General features: G+C 39.1%; 1 protein-coding gene across 7 annotated transcripts in view; it reads left to right on the top strand.

Moving 5' to 3' along the window:
• UBR2 (ubiquitin protein ligase E3 component n-recognin 2) overlaps nt 1–15,938 on the top strand; it is a 129,177-nt gene that overhangs the window by 592 nt on the left and 112,647 nt on the right. For all 7 annotated transcript variants that reach the window (XR_007724873.1, XM_050786891.1, XM_050786885.1 and 4 more), the window contains exon 2: nt 9,167–9,426. Coding sequence is in view for 6 of the 7 variants with exons in the window: in XM_050786891.1 (XP_050642848.1) it covers nt 9,167–9,426 (260 nt within the window). In the remaining variant the exon portion in view is untranslated. The remainder of the gene's footprint in view (nt 1–9,166; nt 9,427–15,938) is intronic.

The raw sequence follows: 15,938 nt of genomic DNA on the forward strand, positions 1-15,938 counted from the left end.
CACCGATCCTGCCCCTCTCTTTCCATTTTCAACAGCTCCCAGAGCTGCGCTGTGCACTAACTACGTTTACTTTCCCTTTCTGCCCAGGAGAGCGCACGGCTCTTCCATCATACCTCCTTTCTCCTAGCCGCCCATGAAGTCTCCCAACACATGGGCCTTTGCCCTTTATATGTATCAGCTCTTGGAAGAGGAGAGGAGACGCTTCTTGTGTTTTTGGTATAATCGCCCTACTTTATCTAGTTGATTGTTTTTCCTGAGATAAGCGGAGCCGTGTGCTCCTCCGACTAAACATGCCACCCTAACCAAGCCCCTACTTTGTTTTTGGGACTGCCACAGGCACCAAGAAGGCAAACGACACTACCCTTCGTTACCCCTTTCAGTGCCCCCTATTTTTTTTTTTTTTTTTTTTTTTTGCACCGGTTTGATTAGTTGACAACGTTGATGCATGTGTGGAAAGTTTACTGAGTATGAGAAAGTAGTCGTGGAGGCTGGGAAATTTTAAAAATATTTTTTCTAGGAGTTAGGGGTAATTGGATGGAGAACAAATGTTACATAACGTTGATAGAGCAGTTTTCAACGAATACTGTATAAGCTAAACGTGAGAATTGGTCACAGTGTAGTAGGAGCAGTTATGCTCCAAACGTAAAACCATTCAAACGCAGTATTGCATTAAAACTGTAATATGAATATTCTAGTGTAAATAGCAGAGTTGTAGAGTAATAAACTTAACAGCATCTTTCACCAATAAGGACAGGGACCACCCATTAGAAGAGATTGCCCAGAATGATTATGAATGGACCAAGACAGCTTGGGCCCCACCTCTAAGACCTCCAGTTAAAAAGGCTACTAGGAGGGAAGTGACCCGTGAGTAAAAGTCAGCAATCTGAATGCTACGAACAAAATTTGGGATTGGGGGCACTGTGGAGCTGTTGGTCAGTGAGTATTTTGCGTGAATTGATGAGGACATTAAGTCCAGGTAGAAAGAAATGTCAGGAGTAGAGGTGAAAACTTTAAAGAAATACGTTGTTAAATGCTGAATCTTTGCTTGTTTGGGTGTGTTTTGTTGTTGTTGTTTGTTTTTGTTTTTGAGACGGACTTTCGCTTTTGATGCCCAGGGTGGAGTGCAATGGCCCGATCTCGGCTCACCGCAACCTCCGTCTCCCCGGTTCAAGCGATTCTCCTGCCTCAGCCTCTCGAGTAGCTGGGATTATAGGCATGCACCACCACGCCCCACTAATTTTGTATTTTTAGTAGAGATGGGGTTTCTCCATGTTGATCAGGGTGGTCTCGGACTACCGACCTCAGGTGATCCACCGGCTTGGGCCTCCCAAAGTGCTGGGATTACAGGCGTGAGCCACTGCGCCCTGCCTTGGGTGTGTTTTTTTAAACCTACTTACTTGTTTAGCCTAGGTCTGTTTTCATTTACTTTCTACTTAATATTGCACACAACTCAAGGAATTTCTGCCTTTCGTTTATCAGAGATTTGAAAAAAGAAAATGAAAGTAGTGTTACAAGTAAACTGTTAAATAGTAATGACAGCTGTTTGCTCTCCATGCCTCTTCTAATTGATATCTGTTGCTTACCTCAAAGTACTGTTGTGGTTTTTTTTCTGTCACTGAATTTTGTGTCTTGGCCCAGTGATAGAGGATACAAATTCCGTTATCCCATTCTAAAAGTGCAAACTATCAGGTGATAGGAGGTTCTCCAATTTGTAGAGGCTCCTGAGAAAACTGGTTATAAAAGTAGTGCTGGAGGCCAGTGCTCCTAGTTCTTGTTCAGTGAAATTCTCAGGCAGATGCAGTAGGGAAAAATCAAGGGAAGTGCAACAAAAAATTATTAATTTGGACTTCATTTGAGTTTGTGAAGATCACAATCTGAGCTACATTTTACCCTGTTTGCTTTTTTTTTTCTTTTTTTTGAGACAGAGTCTTGCTCTGTTGCCAGGCTGGAGTGCAATGGCACGATCTTGGCTCACTGCAACCTCTGCCTCTGGGGTTCAAGTGATTCTCCTGCCTCAGCCTTCCGAATTACAGCTGGGATTACAGGCATGCGCCACCACGCCTGACTAATTTTTGTATTTTTAGTAGAGACAGGGTTTCCCCATGTTGGCCAGGATGGTCTCGAGCTCCTGACCTCAGGTGGTCTGTCCACCTTGGCCTCGCAAAGTGCTGGGATTACAGGTGTGAGCCACCGTGCCCAGCCTACCCTGTTTACTTTTAAATGCCTTCTGAACAGCAAGATTTTTTTTTTAAGTTTAGTCTGAAGACCAACACAATTCTCTCAAATAGAGAAGATGCAAACTCTTTTTTTTTTTTTTTGGTAAGAGATGGGGTCTTACACTGTTGCCCAGGCTAGAGTACAGTGACATGATCATAGCTCACTGCAGCCTTGACCTCCTAGTCTCAAGAGATCCTCCTACCTTGAAAATGAATATTAAAATATAATTCCTTCAATTATATGACCTTAATCTTGCCTTACTTTGTGAGGACTTTACTGTCTGTATTAAGTTAAAACACCTAAGATTTAAAACTTTTTTCAGCTTAGGCTTCAGCTTTTTATCACACATTTAAATTAATAAAGTTTTCTCTTAGGTTGAAAGTACATTTTAGGGAAGAGAAACAAGTAGAGAAAACAGTGATTGTAGGCTTCAGACCTCTGTCATTGGTAATTTGTTAGGATCACTTCCATTTAAAAATCACCTAACGAGCACTAGTGTCATCCTTTCCACATTTCATTTACACATCGCTTTTCTTATTCCTGTTATAAGGAGGAAGAACTTTTTGTGATCCCATCCATTCCAGCTAGTATGGCTCACAAAGAAAAGCATCTAAGCTGACTCTTTAGTATTTGTAGGTTTAGGATATTACAGTGGCCCTCTCTTCTCATTCTTCTCTTGTTAGAATTTATTCCATAAGTATGACTTTCCCAACATTTCTTGACTCGGTTTACTTTCCATACTACATATGGTTATAGTGTATTCCAATAGGTGATTGTGGCTTTAAAAGTAAACATGCCGGGTGTGGTGGCTCACGCCTGTAATCCCAGCACTTTGGGAGGCTGAGGCGGGCAGATAATGAGGTCAAAAGATAGAGACTATGCTGGCCAACATGGTGAAACCCTGTCTCTACTAAAAATACAAAAATTAGCCAGGCATGGTGGTGCACCCCTGTAATCCCAGCTATTTGGGAAGCTGAGGCAGGAGAGTTGCTTGAACCCAGGAGGCTGAGGTTGCAGTGAGCCGAGATCACGCCACTGCACTCCAGCCTGAGTGACAAAGTGGGACCCCGTCTTTTTCCCCTGAGTATAAAAGAAATACAGGTTGGGAGCACTGGGTCATGCCAGTAATCCCAGCTATTTGGGAGGCTGAGGTGGGAAGACTGCTTAAGTCTAAGAGTTTGAGACCAGCCTGGGCAACATAGCTAGATCCTGTCTCTACTAAAAAAAAAAAAAAAAAAAAAAAGGCTGGGTGTGGCTTAGCTACTGAGAAGGCTAAGCAGGGAGGATCGCTTGAGCCCAGGTGTTCAAAGTTATAGTGAGCTATGATCATGCCTCTGTACTCCATCTTGGGTGATAGAGACCCTGTCTCCAAAAACAATTTTTTAATAAATAGGAATTTGTTAAGTTTTGTAGATGTTAGGTCTGTATTAGTTATCTTTTTGCTGTACATTTTTTAAACCGTTTTATTGAGATGTAACTCACATAATGTACAGTTCAGTAGTTTTTTAGTATATTCAGAGTTGTGCAATCATCACTATGATCAATTTTAGGACATTTTTATCACCCCAAAAAAGAAATCCTGTACCTATTGGCAGTCATTTCCCATTTGCACCTAAACTCCTGAGGCCTAATCAACTACTAATTTTTGTCTCCGTAGATTTGCCTTTTCTGGATATTTCGTATAAATGGAATTCAACATACTGTAATTTGTGGCTGACTTCTTTCTCTTAAGATAATGTTTTGAAGATTTATCCATGTTGTACCATGTTCAGGTTGAGTATCGTTACTCTTGCCACCAGGAGTGTTTTGGATTTTGGATTTTTTTGGATTTTAAAATATTTGCAGTTATACCAGTTGAGGATCCTTACTCCGAAATCCAAGTGTTTCAATGAGTACTTCTTTGAGCGTGACCTTTGAGCATCATGTGGGTACATGAAGTTTCAGATTTTGGATCATTTTGGATTTCACATTTTCAAATTAGGGATGCTCAACCTGTGTCAGTAATTCATTGTTTTTATTGCCAAATGACATTCCTGTGTGTAGGTAAACCATATTTTATTTGTTCATCAGTTGGTGAATATTTGGGTTGTTTCTGCTTTTTGGGTATTATGAATCATGTTGCTGTGAACATTCTTTTACGAATTTTTGTGGGGACCTATGGTTTTGTTTCTCTTGGGGGTGTGTGTGTGTGTATATATATATGTATATGTATGTACGTGTGTGTGTATATATATATCTAGAAGTGAAATTGGTGGGTTATATGTTAACTATTTTGAGGAACTGCCGGATTTTTCCAAAGCCGTTGCATTGTTTTACATTCCCACCAGTAGTGCATGAGAGTTGCAGTTTCTCCACATCCTTGTCAACACTTGTTTTTGCCTGTGCTTTGATTACAGCCATTCTTTTGGGTGTTGTGCCTTCTCATTGTGGTTTTGATTTGCATTTCCCTCATGAGTCATGTTGAACATCTTTTTATGAGCTTATTGGCCATTTTTATGTCTTCTTTGCCCATTTTCAATTAGTCTTTTGACCTATTAAATTTCTATTTTTATTTGTAAATACTCTCCTTCATTTGTAGGCCTCTTAATATAATTTGTTTAAATTTTTTCTCAATATATTCCCCAAAACTCCCAATTGAGCACTAGTGTTTTTATGATTATGAGCACTAGTTGTTTCATGATTAACTTACTTGTTGCTTATCCTTGTTTGAAAGCAAAACCATAAGTGGTTAAAGGATACAATTTTAATTGGGTATAGAGTAATAGAGACTGTAATAAAAGGCTAACCTCTAGGAATTCTTTCATTTTTCATTTCATTTTTATTTTATTGTACTTACACTCTATCCCAAGCCTTAAATTTAGCATTCAATAGAGGGAAAGCTCCTGGAAACATTGTCATAACATGTTTACTTTAGAGGGATGAGTTGACAGTTTCTTTACTTCCCTTAAGAGGGACTTCTAATAAGGTAGTGAATGCTTATTACTCTCTTGTGCCACATGGGCGTGACAGCTACAAGTGTCTGAAATAAAGACAAATTAAAATGCAAACCAAACTGGAAATCTCAATTTTTCATGTTGAAGAAACAGTTGCAGTTAGCATGTGTTAGTGAGAACTAATATGAAAAGCTATAGATTTTATTCTTTGGGGAAATATGTGAGCTACTTCTGAAAGACAGTCATAAATTTTTCTTGCTTTTTATATTAAGTGTATATGTTTAATCAGGTTAAGGTGCCTGTAATAGAGCCCAAATCTTTTAGGTAATTGTGAATTTTTCATATAATGGTAGTAAAGTTTTCATTTTTGAGACGGAGTCTCACTCTGTCATCCAGGCTGGAGTGCAGTGGTGCAATCTAGGCTCACTGCAACCTCCGCCTCCTGAGTTCAAGCGATTCTTCTGCCTCAACCTCCCGAGTAGCTGGGATTACAGGCACACACCACCACTCTTGGTTAATTTTTGTATTTTTAGTAGAGATGGGGTTTCACCATGTTGGCCATGCTGGTCTCAAACTCCTGGCCTCAAGTGATCTGCCCACCTTGACCTCCCAAAGTGCTGGGATTACAGGCGTGAGCCACCGTGCCCAGCAGTAGTAAAGATTTTAAAAATGGGGAGCATATGCATGCCTTTCTTGAACCAGACTTTTAAATCTTGTTATTTATAATAACATGTAATAAAGAGTGAAATACTTGCTTGTTTTACTAATATTTTTATGTAAAGTGAGTAGTTTTTTGTTGTTGTTGTTTGTTTTTTGAGACAGGATCTCACTCTGTCACCCAGGCTGAAGTGCAGTGGCATGATCATGCCTCACTGAAGCCTCAACCTCTGTGGCTCAGGTGATCCACCTCAGCCTCCTGAGTAGCTGAGACTACCGGCGTGCACCACCATGCCCAGCTAATTTTCTTTTATTTTTAGTAGAGATGGGGTTTTGCCATATTGCCCAAGCTGGTCTCGAACCTCTGAACTCAAATGAGCCACCCGCCTTGGCCTCCCAAAGTGCTGGAATTACAGGCATGAGCCACTGGGCCCAGCCGATTTTTTTTTTTTTTTTTCTTAACCAGATGCTGATACTAGCGTCTGAATTTTTGTTGAAGAAATCTGTGAACAAATTTGCTCTCTTGTTACAGTCACTAGACTACATAATTTTTTTAGAAAGCTTCCCTTCTAAAGAAATCTTTCATTCTTGTATTAAAATTCTGCAACACTGAAGTTTTACAGGAGTGGGAACATAAAATATAAGAAAAAAACTGGTTTTTAAGTAAAATCTTTCAATATGTTGTAAATTAAAATAGTCTGAAGCACTTAACTTTCTAGGATCATGGAGGTGAATTATTTTGGTCTTATTGCTTAATTTTTTTGTTCATAAAGAGTAAATTGAATCCCAGCACCTTTGGGAGGCCGAGGCGGGCGAATCACCTGAGGTCAGGAGTTTGAGACAAGCCTGGCCAACATGGTGAAACCTTGTCTGTACTAAAAATATAAAAATTAGCCGGGTGTGGTGGTGCACGCTTGTAATCCCAGCTACTCAGGAGGTTTAGGCAGGAGAATCACTTGAACCCGGGAGGCAGAGGTTGCAATGAGCTAAGATCGCACCGCTGCACTCCAGTCTGGGCAATAGCGCCAGACTCAAAAAAAGTTGCTTAGGATAATTTGACTCCCTTCATTCTTGTTTTGGTTTGCTGACAACAGGTGAAAAATGAGACATTTAGCTTTGAATGAGGCCAAAAAAGATGTATTTTAACTCAAAGAATAAGATTCTAGTATGCTTGTTGAGGACTCTGCTTTTTCTTCTTTTTTTTAAACTTGTCCTCTTTATAATTACTAAGGATGTGTATGTATATATAAACTTTTGATTGAATCACTCTGAAGGGAGAGAATACTTAAAACCCATAGGATTGTCTCCTAAGAAATGCTGCTGCTTTTTTTTTTTGTCCCCTAACCACTTGACCACCAGGGAAGAAATGCTATGGTTTTGAAAGTAATTTGGTCTCTTTCCTACTTGCATAATGTAAACACAACAATGTTAGTAATGTTTGGAAAATAGTGTAGTTTCACCTTAAGTGTGAAAACTCTCACTGTTTTTGGTTATAAGCTTCTATCTAGTCCCTTAACTTATGAACAAAATTTTTACATATTTAGTAAAAGTTCTCTGAAAACATGAAATTGACTAGAAAGTTAATATACGTCACCTCATGCATATTTAAAATCTCTCTCTGTATGTTATTTTTAGAAGGAGTGGTCTGAAGAATATACAAGTAAATAAAATAGCTAAAATGAAGACCTTATATTGACTTCTTATAATGTTAGATATCACTTGAACATACTCTTTTTTTTTTTTTTTTTTTTTTTTTTTTTTTGAGACGGAGTCTCGCTCTGTCGCCCAGGCTGGAGTGCAGTGGCGCGATCTCGGCTCACTGCAAGCTCCGCCTCCTGGGTTTACGCCATTCTCCTGCCTCAGCCTCCTGAGTAGCTGGGACTACAGGCGCCCGCCACCGCGCCCGGCTAATTTTTTGTATTTTTAGTAGAGACGGGGTTTCACCGTGTTCTCGATCTCCTGACCTTGTGATCCGCCCGCCTCGGCCTCCCAAAGTGCTGGGATTACAGGCGTGAGCCACCGCGCCCGGCCTTTTTTTTTTTTTTTTAATAAAAATGTAACTGGAATTTAGGTGATAATCCATAGGTAAACACTGAAGGTTTTTTAAAATTTCAGCTTTTACTTTAGATTTAAGGAACACATGTGCAAGTTTGTTACATGAGTATATTGTACTCAGGTAGTGCGCATAGTACCCAATAGGTAGTTTTACAACTCACTTCCCCCTTCCTCCTCCCCTCCATCTGTGGTTTTGTTCACGGTTCAGTTAACTGCATTCTAGCAGAAGTGAGTCTTTTTTTTTCCCTTTGAGACAGACTCTTGCTCTGTCGCCCAGGCTGGATCTTGGTTCACTACAACCTCTGCCTCCTGGGTTTAAGCGATTTCTCCTGCCTCAGCCTTTTGAGTAGCTGGGATTACTGGCATGCGCCAGCACGCCCGGCTAATTTTTGTATTTTTAGTAGAGATGGGATTTCACCGTGTTGGCCAGACTGGGCTTGAACCCCAGACCTCAGGTGATGCGTTTGGCTTGACCTCCCAAAGTGCTGGGATTACTGGCATAAGCCACTGCACCTGGCTTCTTTTCGTATGTTTTTTAAATACAAAACCTGGGTATCCACACCGAAAAATCTGAAAAGGAAGCAAAGCTAAAATAGGGAAATGGGGAAAATAACAAATTTTGGTGGAGGATGCGGGGGAGATCATTCAGTTATTAAGTTGGTGCCTATGAGATCTAAGTATGATCATGCTTTAAAATTTGTTTTTAGTGGGGAGAGCAAATGGAAAAGGCCTTATAGAGGGAGGTTGATCAGAGAAAGAAGGCGTAGTTGGTACAACAGTCTCTTGTGGATTGACTTATTCATAAGAGACTGGTATATAAACTGGTTTATCAATCATTAAGAAATGTAGTGTATTAGCTATTCATGTTCACAGTACATATTGGCTGTTCATGTTCACTGTACACTCTTCCTATGGACAAACTGGCAGAATTCGTATCACAATGAGAATGACATTTGAGCAAAGCATTAGGAAGGATGTCAGATGAGCTCAATGGTTCATGTCTTATATAATGATTTCTTGTAATTATTTTCTGGTACTGCCTAGAGAAGGTTGCTTCAAGAGTCATTTTGCAGGGAACAAGGGGGGCTAGTTTCATTTTAATTTTGCTTACACTTAAAAGTAGCATTTAAAAATACTTGGCATTTTAATAGGCTAAATTTCTAATGTATGGTGGTGAGTGTTGTAAACAAAATATTTTAACATGCTTTTGCCATTATTTTTGTACTTAAAAGAAAGTAGGGTGAATTTGTTCAAATTAGTTTGTTGGTGTTTCAAACCACTTCTTCTTTTTTCTTCTTTTAAAGAAATGGCTCCAAGCAACTGACCTCACTAGAGAAGTGTACCAGCATTTAGCCCACTATGTACCCAAAATCTACTGCAGGGGTCCCAACCCTTTGCCACAGAAGGAAGACATGCTGGCACAGCATGTTTTGTTGGGACCAATGGAATGGTACCTTTGTGGTGAAGATCCTGCATTTGGATTTCCAAAGCTTGAGCAAGCAAACAAACCTTCTCATCTTTGTGGTCGTGTTTTTAAAGTAGGAGAGCCTACATACTCTTGCAGGTAAAATATTTTAATTTTCTTTCTAGGAGGCTCTTGTTTTATTTGACCTCTTTTTTTTCCCCTGAAACCTTAAAATTTTTGTTTAAAAATTATGAAATACCGTATCTGCTTAAAAATCCGTATTACAAATACATGCTGTTTAATACATAATTAAAACAAATATTCTTGTAATTATTCTTGATCAAAAAATATTGTCACCAGCATTCTAGAAGCCTACTGTGTGCTTTCTTCCTTCCCCCGTAATTAACTGACATCGTGACTCTTGCAATAATCACTTTCTTGCTTTTCTTGATATTTTTTAGTTAACAGTAATTCTGATGTTCAAATTGCCCTAGGTTTGGCTAGTGAGAGCCCCGTCACTCCAGCTTCTTTGTCTTTTTCACATGCCTTCTTTAGTTTGTGGGTGCTTTTTTCCTTTCTGACACAACAAGATGCTCCCAGCTCACTTTGTACTTGCTCTGACCTATATGTAGAATCAGCCATTTCTTTAAGGATTTTTCTTTCATTTGGGAATGGTAGTTAGAAACCAAGATCTGGGTGCTATACGTACTTACTGCTATTAGGAAGACTATTATTTTTTAAATTTCTTGGTGAAAATTGAGTATACAAGGGTAGAAGATAGAGAATAAAGTGCCTTGTCCTCTTTTTGACTATCTTGTTTTCCAGAATTCATAATTGTTAACATTTTCTCATATATCCTTTCAGAAATTTTTTTTTTTTTTTTGAGATGGAGCCTCACCCGGTCGCCCAGGCTGGAATGCAATGGTGCGATCTTGGCTCACTGCAACCTCCACCTGCCAGGTTCAAGTGATCCTCCTGCCTCAGCCTCCTGACTAGCTGGGATTACAGGCGCCCACCGTGACGCCCAACTAATTTTTGTATTTTTAGTAGAGACGGGGTTTCACCATGTTGGCCAGGCTGGTCTCAAACTCCTGACCTCAGATGATCCACCTCCCTTGGCCTCCCAAAGTGCTGGATCATAGGTGTGAGCCACTGCACCCGGCCTCTTTCAGAAATTTTCTATGTGTATATAGGCCAAGATATATAGCAATTTTGAACCTGCATACATACACACATAAATACAGATGGGAATATGTTACATATACTGAGCTCAGTTTTCTCTTCTGTATTTAACAATAGCTTAACGTCTTTCCATATCAGCTTATATAGCTAGATAATATTCTTTTGTGTAGATGTGTTGTTGATGGAGACATCATTTAACTTTTTCCTGTAAAATTTAAATTTAATAAGCTAATTTTGGTGAAGGCCTCAGGGTATCTATGGTAGTTTTTCTTTATCAGCGTATTTAGAATATCAGTAGAGAACAGTGTATATATTGAAAAATTATGTTAGACCTAGTTTTTTGTTTGCTGTTACAGAAACCACTTTGAATATTCTGTTGATGTTTGGAGCAGTAGACCTAGTTGAACCTCATGACTTACAGATAGGAAATTGAGACCCCATTGTTCAATAATGTTCTTTGTATTCGTAGGATCTAGTTCCAAATTATTCATTTGTGTATCTTATCTTTTAATCTTCAGTCTGGAACGTTTCCTCAGTTTATCTGTCATGATCTTGACACTTTTGAAGATTACAGACCAGTTATTTTGTTAATGTCCCCTCAGTTTGGGTTTGTCTGGTTTTCATAATTAGATTCAAGTTCCATCTGTGACGAGAGTACCACAGATGCCTGTGTTTTAACCCTGTCAGGTGGTATATATGATTTTGATTAGTTCTATAACTGGTGATATTGATCACTTGATTAAAGGAATGTCTGCAAGACTTCTCCACTGTAATGCTACTCTTTTCGCCTATGTGATCAATGAGTATGTTATTGGGAAGTACTTTGAGACTATTAAGTATCCTCTTAATTATCAAACTTTCAATTTATTTATATCAGTATTTGTGGGGTCTCATTATTATGCTCAAATTGTCCTAGATTTGGCCAGTAGGAGCCCCTTCGAGCTATCTTTGTTCTTTTTCATATCTCTATCATCCTTCGAGCTCTTTTTCTTTTCCTTTCCTTTTCCTTTCTTTCCCTTCCCTTTTCCCTTCTATTTTTCCTTTTCTTCCTGGTACAACAAGATGTCCCAGGCACATCTTGAGTTTTCCCCTGCCCCAACCCTGAAATCAACCATTTTGCCAAGGATCCTGGTTCTTTTTAGTGGAAAATGGTGTTGACAAATAAGATGGTATGTGTGCTTGTCGCTGTTGGTGTCATAACTCTCAGGCTGTCTCAGTGGAGCTGTATTTTATACCTATCTGTATAAATGTATTGAAATAGATACTGAAAACCATACATCTGTGGTGATCTCTCCAGTTCTCATCTAAGGTTCTTTCTAGTTTTCTTCCTTTGCATATTTTTAATTTCCTTCTCTGACAAGAGAAAACCTGATTCTCATTTTCCTGTAAGTATTTGCTTATTTAATTATTCTCCTGTATACAGCCATTCTGCTGCTGCCCAATTCTCTACGTAATTGTCCCCCTTTACCCATTTGGATTTTGTGTTCAGTACTGGGCCACAGTGGCCTTTCCCTCCTCTTTTTTTTTTTTTTTGAGATGGAGTCTCACCCCATAGCCCAGGCTGGGTTGTAGTGGCATGATCTTGGGTTACTGAAACCTCTGCCTCCCGGGTTCAAGCAATTCTCCTGCCTTAGCCTCCTGAGTAAGTGGGACTACAGGCGCACACTGGCTAATCTGTCTATTTTTAGTAGGGATGGGGTTTCACCACATTGGCCAGGCTGGTCTTGAATTCCTGACCTCAAGTGATCCACCTGCTGCAGCCTCTCAAAGTGCTGGGATTAAAGGCATGAGCCACTGCGCCTGGCCTCCCTCCTGTTTTGATAGGGCACATCCAAAGTAAGTCTTGTTCTAGGATGTATAGTTTTTATTATTTGTAGGGGGTCCCACAAATATCAGAGACACTCTAATCACATGAGTAATGCCAGGGATTTAGAGATTACCTCCCAGGAACCAGATCAAAGACCAGCCAGGTTCTTCATTACATTGTTGTTGGAAAGGTAAGTGAGATCCTTTGTGTGTAGTACGTTACACAATACTTGGCACACAGTAAACTCAGAGTAAATGGCCATACTGGGTGCTGGGGATGAATATCTCATTTTAAAAGTAGGTGTTTCCATGAAACCCAGCGCTCTGGTAAAATGACACGGAGTCTGTTATTTGGAAAGATGAAATATGGTTATTGGAATTCTGGGAAGGTTTCTAAACTAGACCCTTCAGGATAAAGGTGACTGATATCCATAATGTGGAAGGTTTCTTTAATGAGAAAAAAAATGTTATTAAAGGATCTTTTATATATAGTACTTGGGAAAAGGATTTGTGAAGGGCATGGATTAGTTTTGCCATGGGAGTTATTTGTTCATAGTTTCTAAAATTGTATTGGTCACAAATTATTTTTCTGAAGTCTCCATGGTGTCAGAAAAAAGCCATCTCGGTGTTCGTAGGCAGTAAGCTACTTTTTATGTACTCTATTAGGAAAAGAGTGGTCAAACTTATCTCATTATTCATTATTAAATAGAAATGGTTTTAGAGTGTAAAAAATCTTAGTGGGCAAAAATCTTAGTGTTGATTTTTATAATTGTATATTTTGACATTTTTTATAACCATTAAGAAAAATAAAACATGAGTAGAATATGAAATCATACTTTCATGAGTTAGGTTTTTAGCTTAATACTTTTAAGATACGGAGAAGTGAGATTTTGTCCCCTGTTTTTTTTAGTGTAGTTAAATTGAGAACGTTCTTTTTTAACATTTAAAAACGTATTGCATGAATGTTATAGATAACCAGAAGTCAGCATTGGGGGCGGGGGTGGCTTATGCTACCATCAGGAGTGTTTTTGTTTCTAGGTAGTATTTTATGATGCTTTATTAACTATTAAATAATTTTGCTTAGGCCTTTTTTTTTTTTTTTGCTTTAATGCTGGTTTGTATTGGTATATAATAATTGTATGTATTTATGGGGTATATGTAATATTTTGATACATGCACATAAGGTGTAATGATCAAATCAAGGTAACTAGGATATCCATCACCTTGAACATTTATCATTTCTTTCTGTTGGGATGTTTTAGCTCTGATTCTGTTGGTCATGACACTTGAGATTATGCTAAAAATGATAACACTACAATCACAAAGACTTTAAGTACCAAGGTATATTTATTACTCAGACTGTGTGACCAATTCAGATGAGTGGGGTGATAAGTAGAGGGTTCTGCTCCAGGTAGTTTTTTCACACCATCTTATGTTTCCACAAGCTTAGTGTAATGCTTTCAAGGTTCACCACAGCAAGAGCAGAATAGAACTGGCGGATCATGCTCAGTAAATAAATGCTTTGTCTCAGAAATTATGACCTTACCCAAATCTCATTAGGCAAAACTAGTCCTAATGCCTCTGTCCAGCTACAGAACAGGTCGGGAAAGTGTAATTCTCCTAAGTCACAGGGATAGATGAAACTGGGATGTGGATGAGCATTAGAAGTGTCTTTAGCAGTGACTTTTTTACATTCTTCAGGGTTATTTTTCCTCCCTGAGTCATTAGGATAAAATGAAGTAATGTGTATGAAAGCACATAGGTAACTATAGATATGTGTGAGGTTCTTTTAATTGAATGCTGTCCTTCGTATAAATTACTGAGCCATGAGTATATCTCAAGCAGAGGGGTGCAGATAGTTCCAGTTCCTTTTCTGTCTGGAAATAATAAAGCTCTCGTATGGAAGACCTACGTATTTCCATGAAGAGGGGTTGTTCTTTCAGTTTCTTGCTTTTTAGAAAACTTGAAGTCTTTTCTCTACTAAAAATACAAAAATTAGCTGGGCATGGTAACTCATGCCTATAATCCTAGCTACTCAGGAGGCTGAGGCAGGGGAATTGCTTGAACCCAGAAAGCGGAAGTTGCAGTGAGCCGAGATCGTGCCATTGCACTCCAGCCTGGGCAATGAGCAAAACTCCATCTCAAAAAAAAAAAAAAAAAAACCACACACACACACACAAACTTGAAGTCTTGATCTCTTGCAGGATTCTATTTTAAAACTAAGTGTTAAGACTGTTCTTGCATTGCTATAAAGAAATACCTGAGGCTGGATAATTTATAAAGAAAAGAGGTTTAATTGGCTCACAGTTCTGCAGAGCTGTACAAACATGGCATAAACATTTGCTCAGCTTCAGGTGAGGACCTCAGGAAGCTTACAGTCATGGCTGAAGGGGAAAGGGAAGCAGGCACATCACATGGTGAGAGCAGGAACAAGAGATGAGGAGGAGGTGCCACACTTTTAAACAACCAGATCTCACGAAAACTCACTCTTGGGAGAACAGCACCAAGAGGACGGTGCTAAACTGTTCATGAGAAATCCCTCCCATGATTCAGTCACCTCCCCACCAGGCCCCACCTCCAACATTGGGGATTACAATTCAACATGAGATTTAGAGGGGACACATATCCAAACTATATGAAGTTAAATCTTTATAACGTGAATAGTCCAGAGATTGGAATCAGTGTTGTGTTAGTTTTAAAACCATTGGTTATTTCTTTTTTTGAGACAGTTGCACTCTGTCGCCCAGTCTGGAGTACAGTGGTGTGATCGTGACTCACTGCAGCCTCCAACTCCTGGACCCAAATGTTCCTTCCACGTAGCTAGAACTATAGACATGTGCCGCCATGCTTGGCTAACTTTTGTATTTTTGTAGAGACAGAGTTTCCCTATATTGCCCAGGCTGGTCTCAAACTCCTGGACTCAAGGGATTCTCCCACCTTGACCTCCCAAAGTGCTGGGATTATAGGTGTGAACCACTGTACCTGGCCAGCATGTGTGGTACATGCTGAAATTATACTATGTCTATTATACACATGTGAATGAAATTACACTATGTATATTATAATTGTGGCTTACATTTTTTCACTTAACAGTTTGTTTTGGAGATCTGTTCATGTCAATATATATAAGTCTACCTCATTCTTTATAACTGCTGTGTTTTCATAGTTAGGACAGGCCATAGTTTATTTGATTGACCTAATAGTGAAATTAGAAATGGAGATTTCTAGGTGTTTTTTTCTGTAGCAAACAATGCTACAAGGAATACTCTGCACATGTTTGTGTACATCTCTTTGTACATGTTTCAGTAAATACCCAGAGGTAGAATTTTAATTCTGCATGTTATCATGGGGCCTTCAGTATAATGGAATTTCCCTTGTCTACACTGCTGTCTCTGACCTGGGAAAATGACAGGTGGTGAGCAGTAAATATATTCTAGATAATTTAGATTTCTGTAGTTGTCTAAAATGAGCCTTATGTTCTTATTTTGGGAGATTTGTGATTATTCAGTTTGGTGCGGAATGAAATGTAGAAGTACATGGGGATATCATCAGCTTGGCACATAGCTAGCTGCCTTTGCCTAGATGGCAAGAAGTAATAGAACCATGAAGGCTTTGGGGTAATCCATTCAGGTAGGAAACTCAAATTTATATTACTAAAATTTTATCTCTTGGTGCCTATGTGA

This window comes from Macaca thibetana, chromosome 4 (genome assembly GCF_024542745.1).
Source record: "Macaca thibetana thibetana isolate TM-01 chromosome 4, ASM2454274v1, whole genome shotgun sequence".
Lineage (NCBI taxonomy): Eukaryota > Metazoa > Chordata > Mammalia > Primates > Cercopithecidae > Macaca > Macaca thibetana.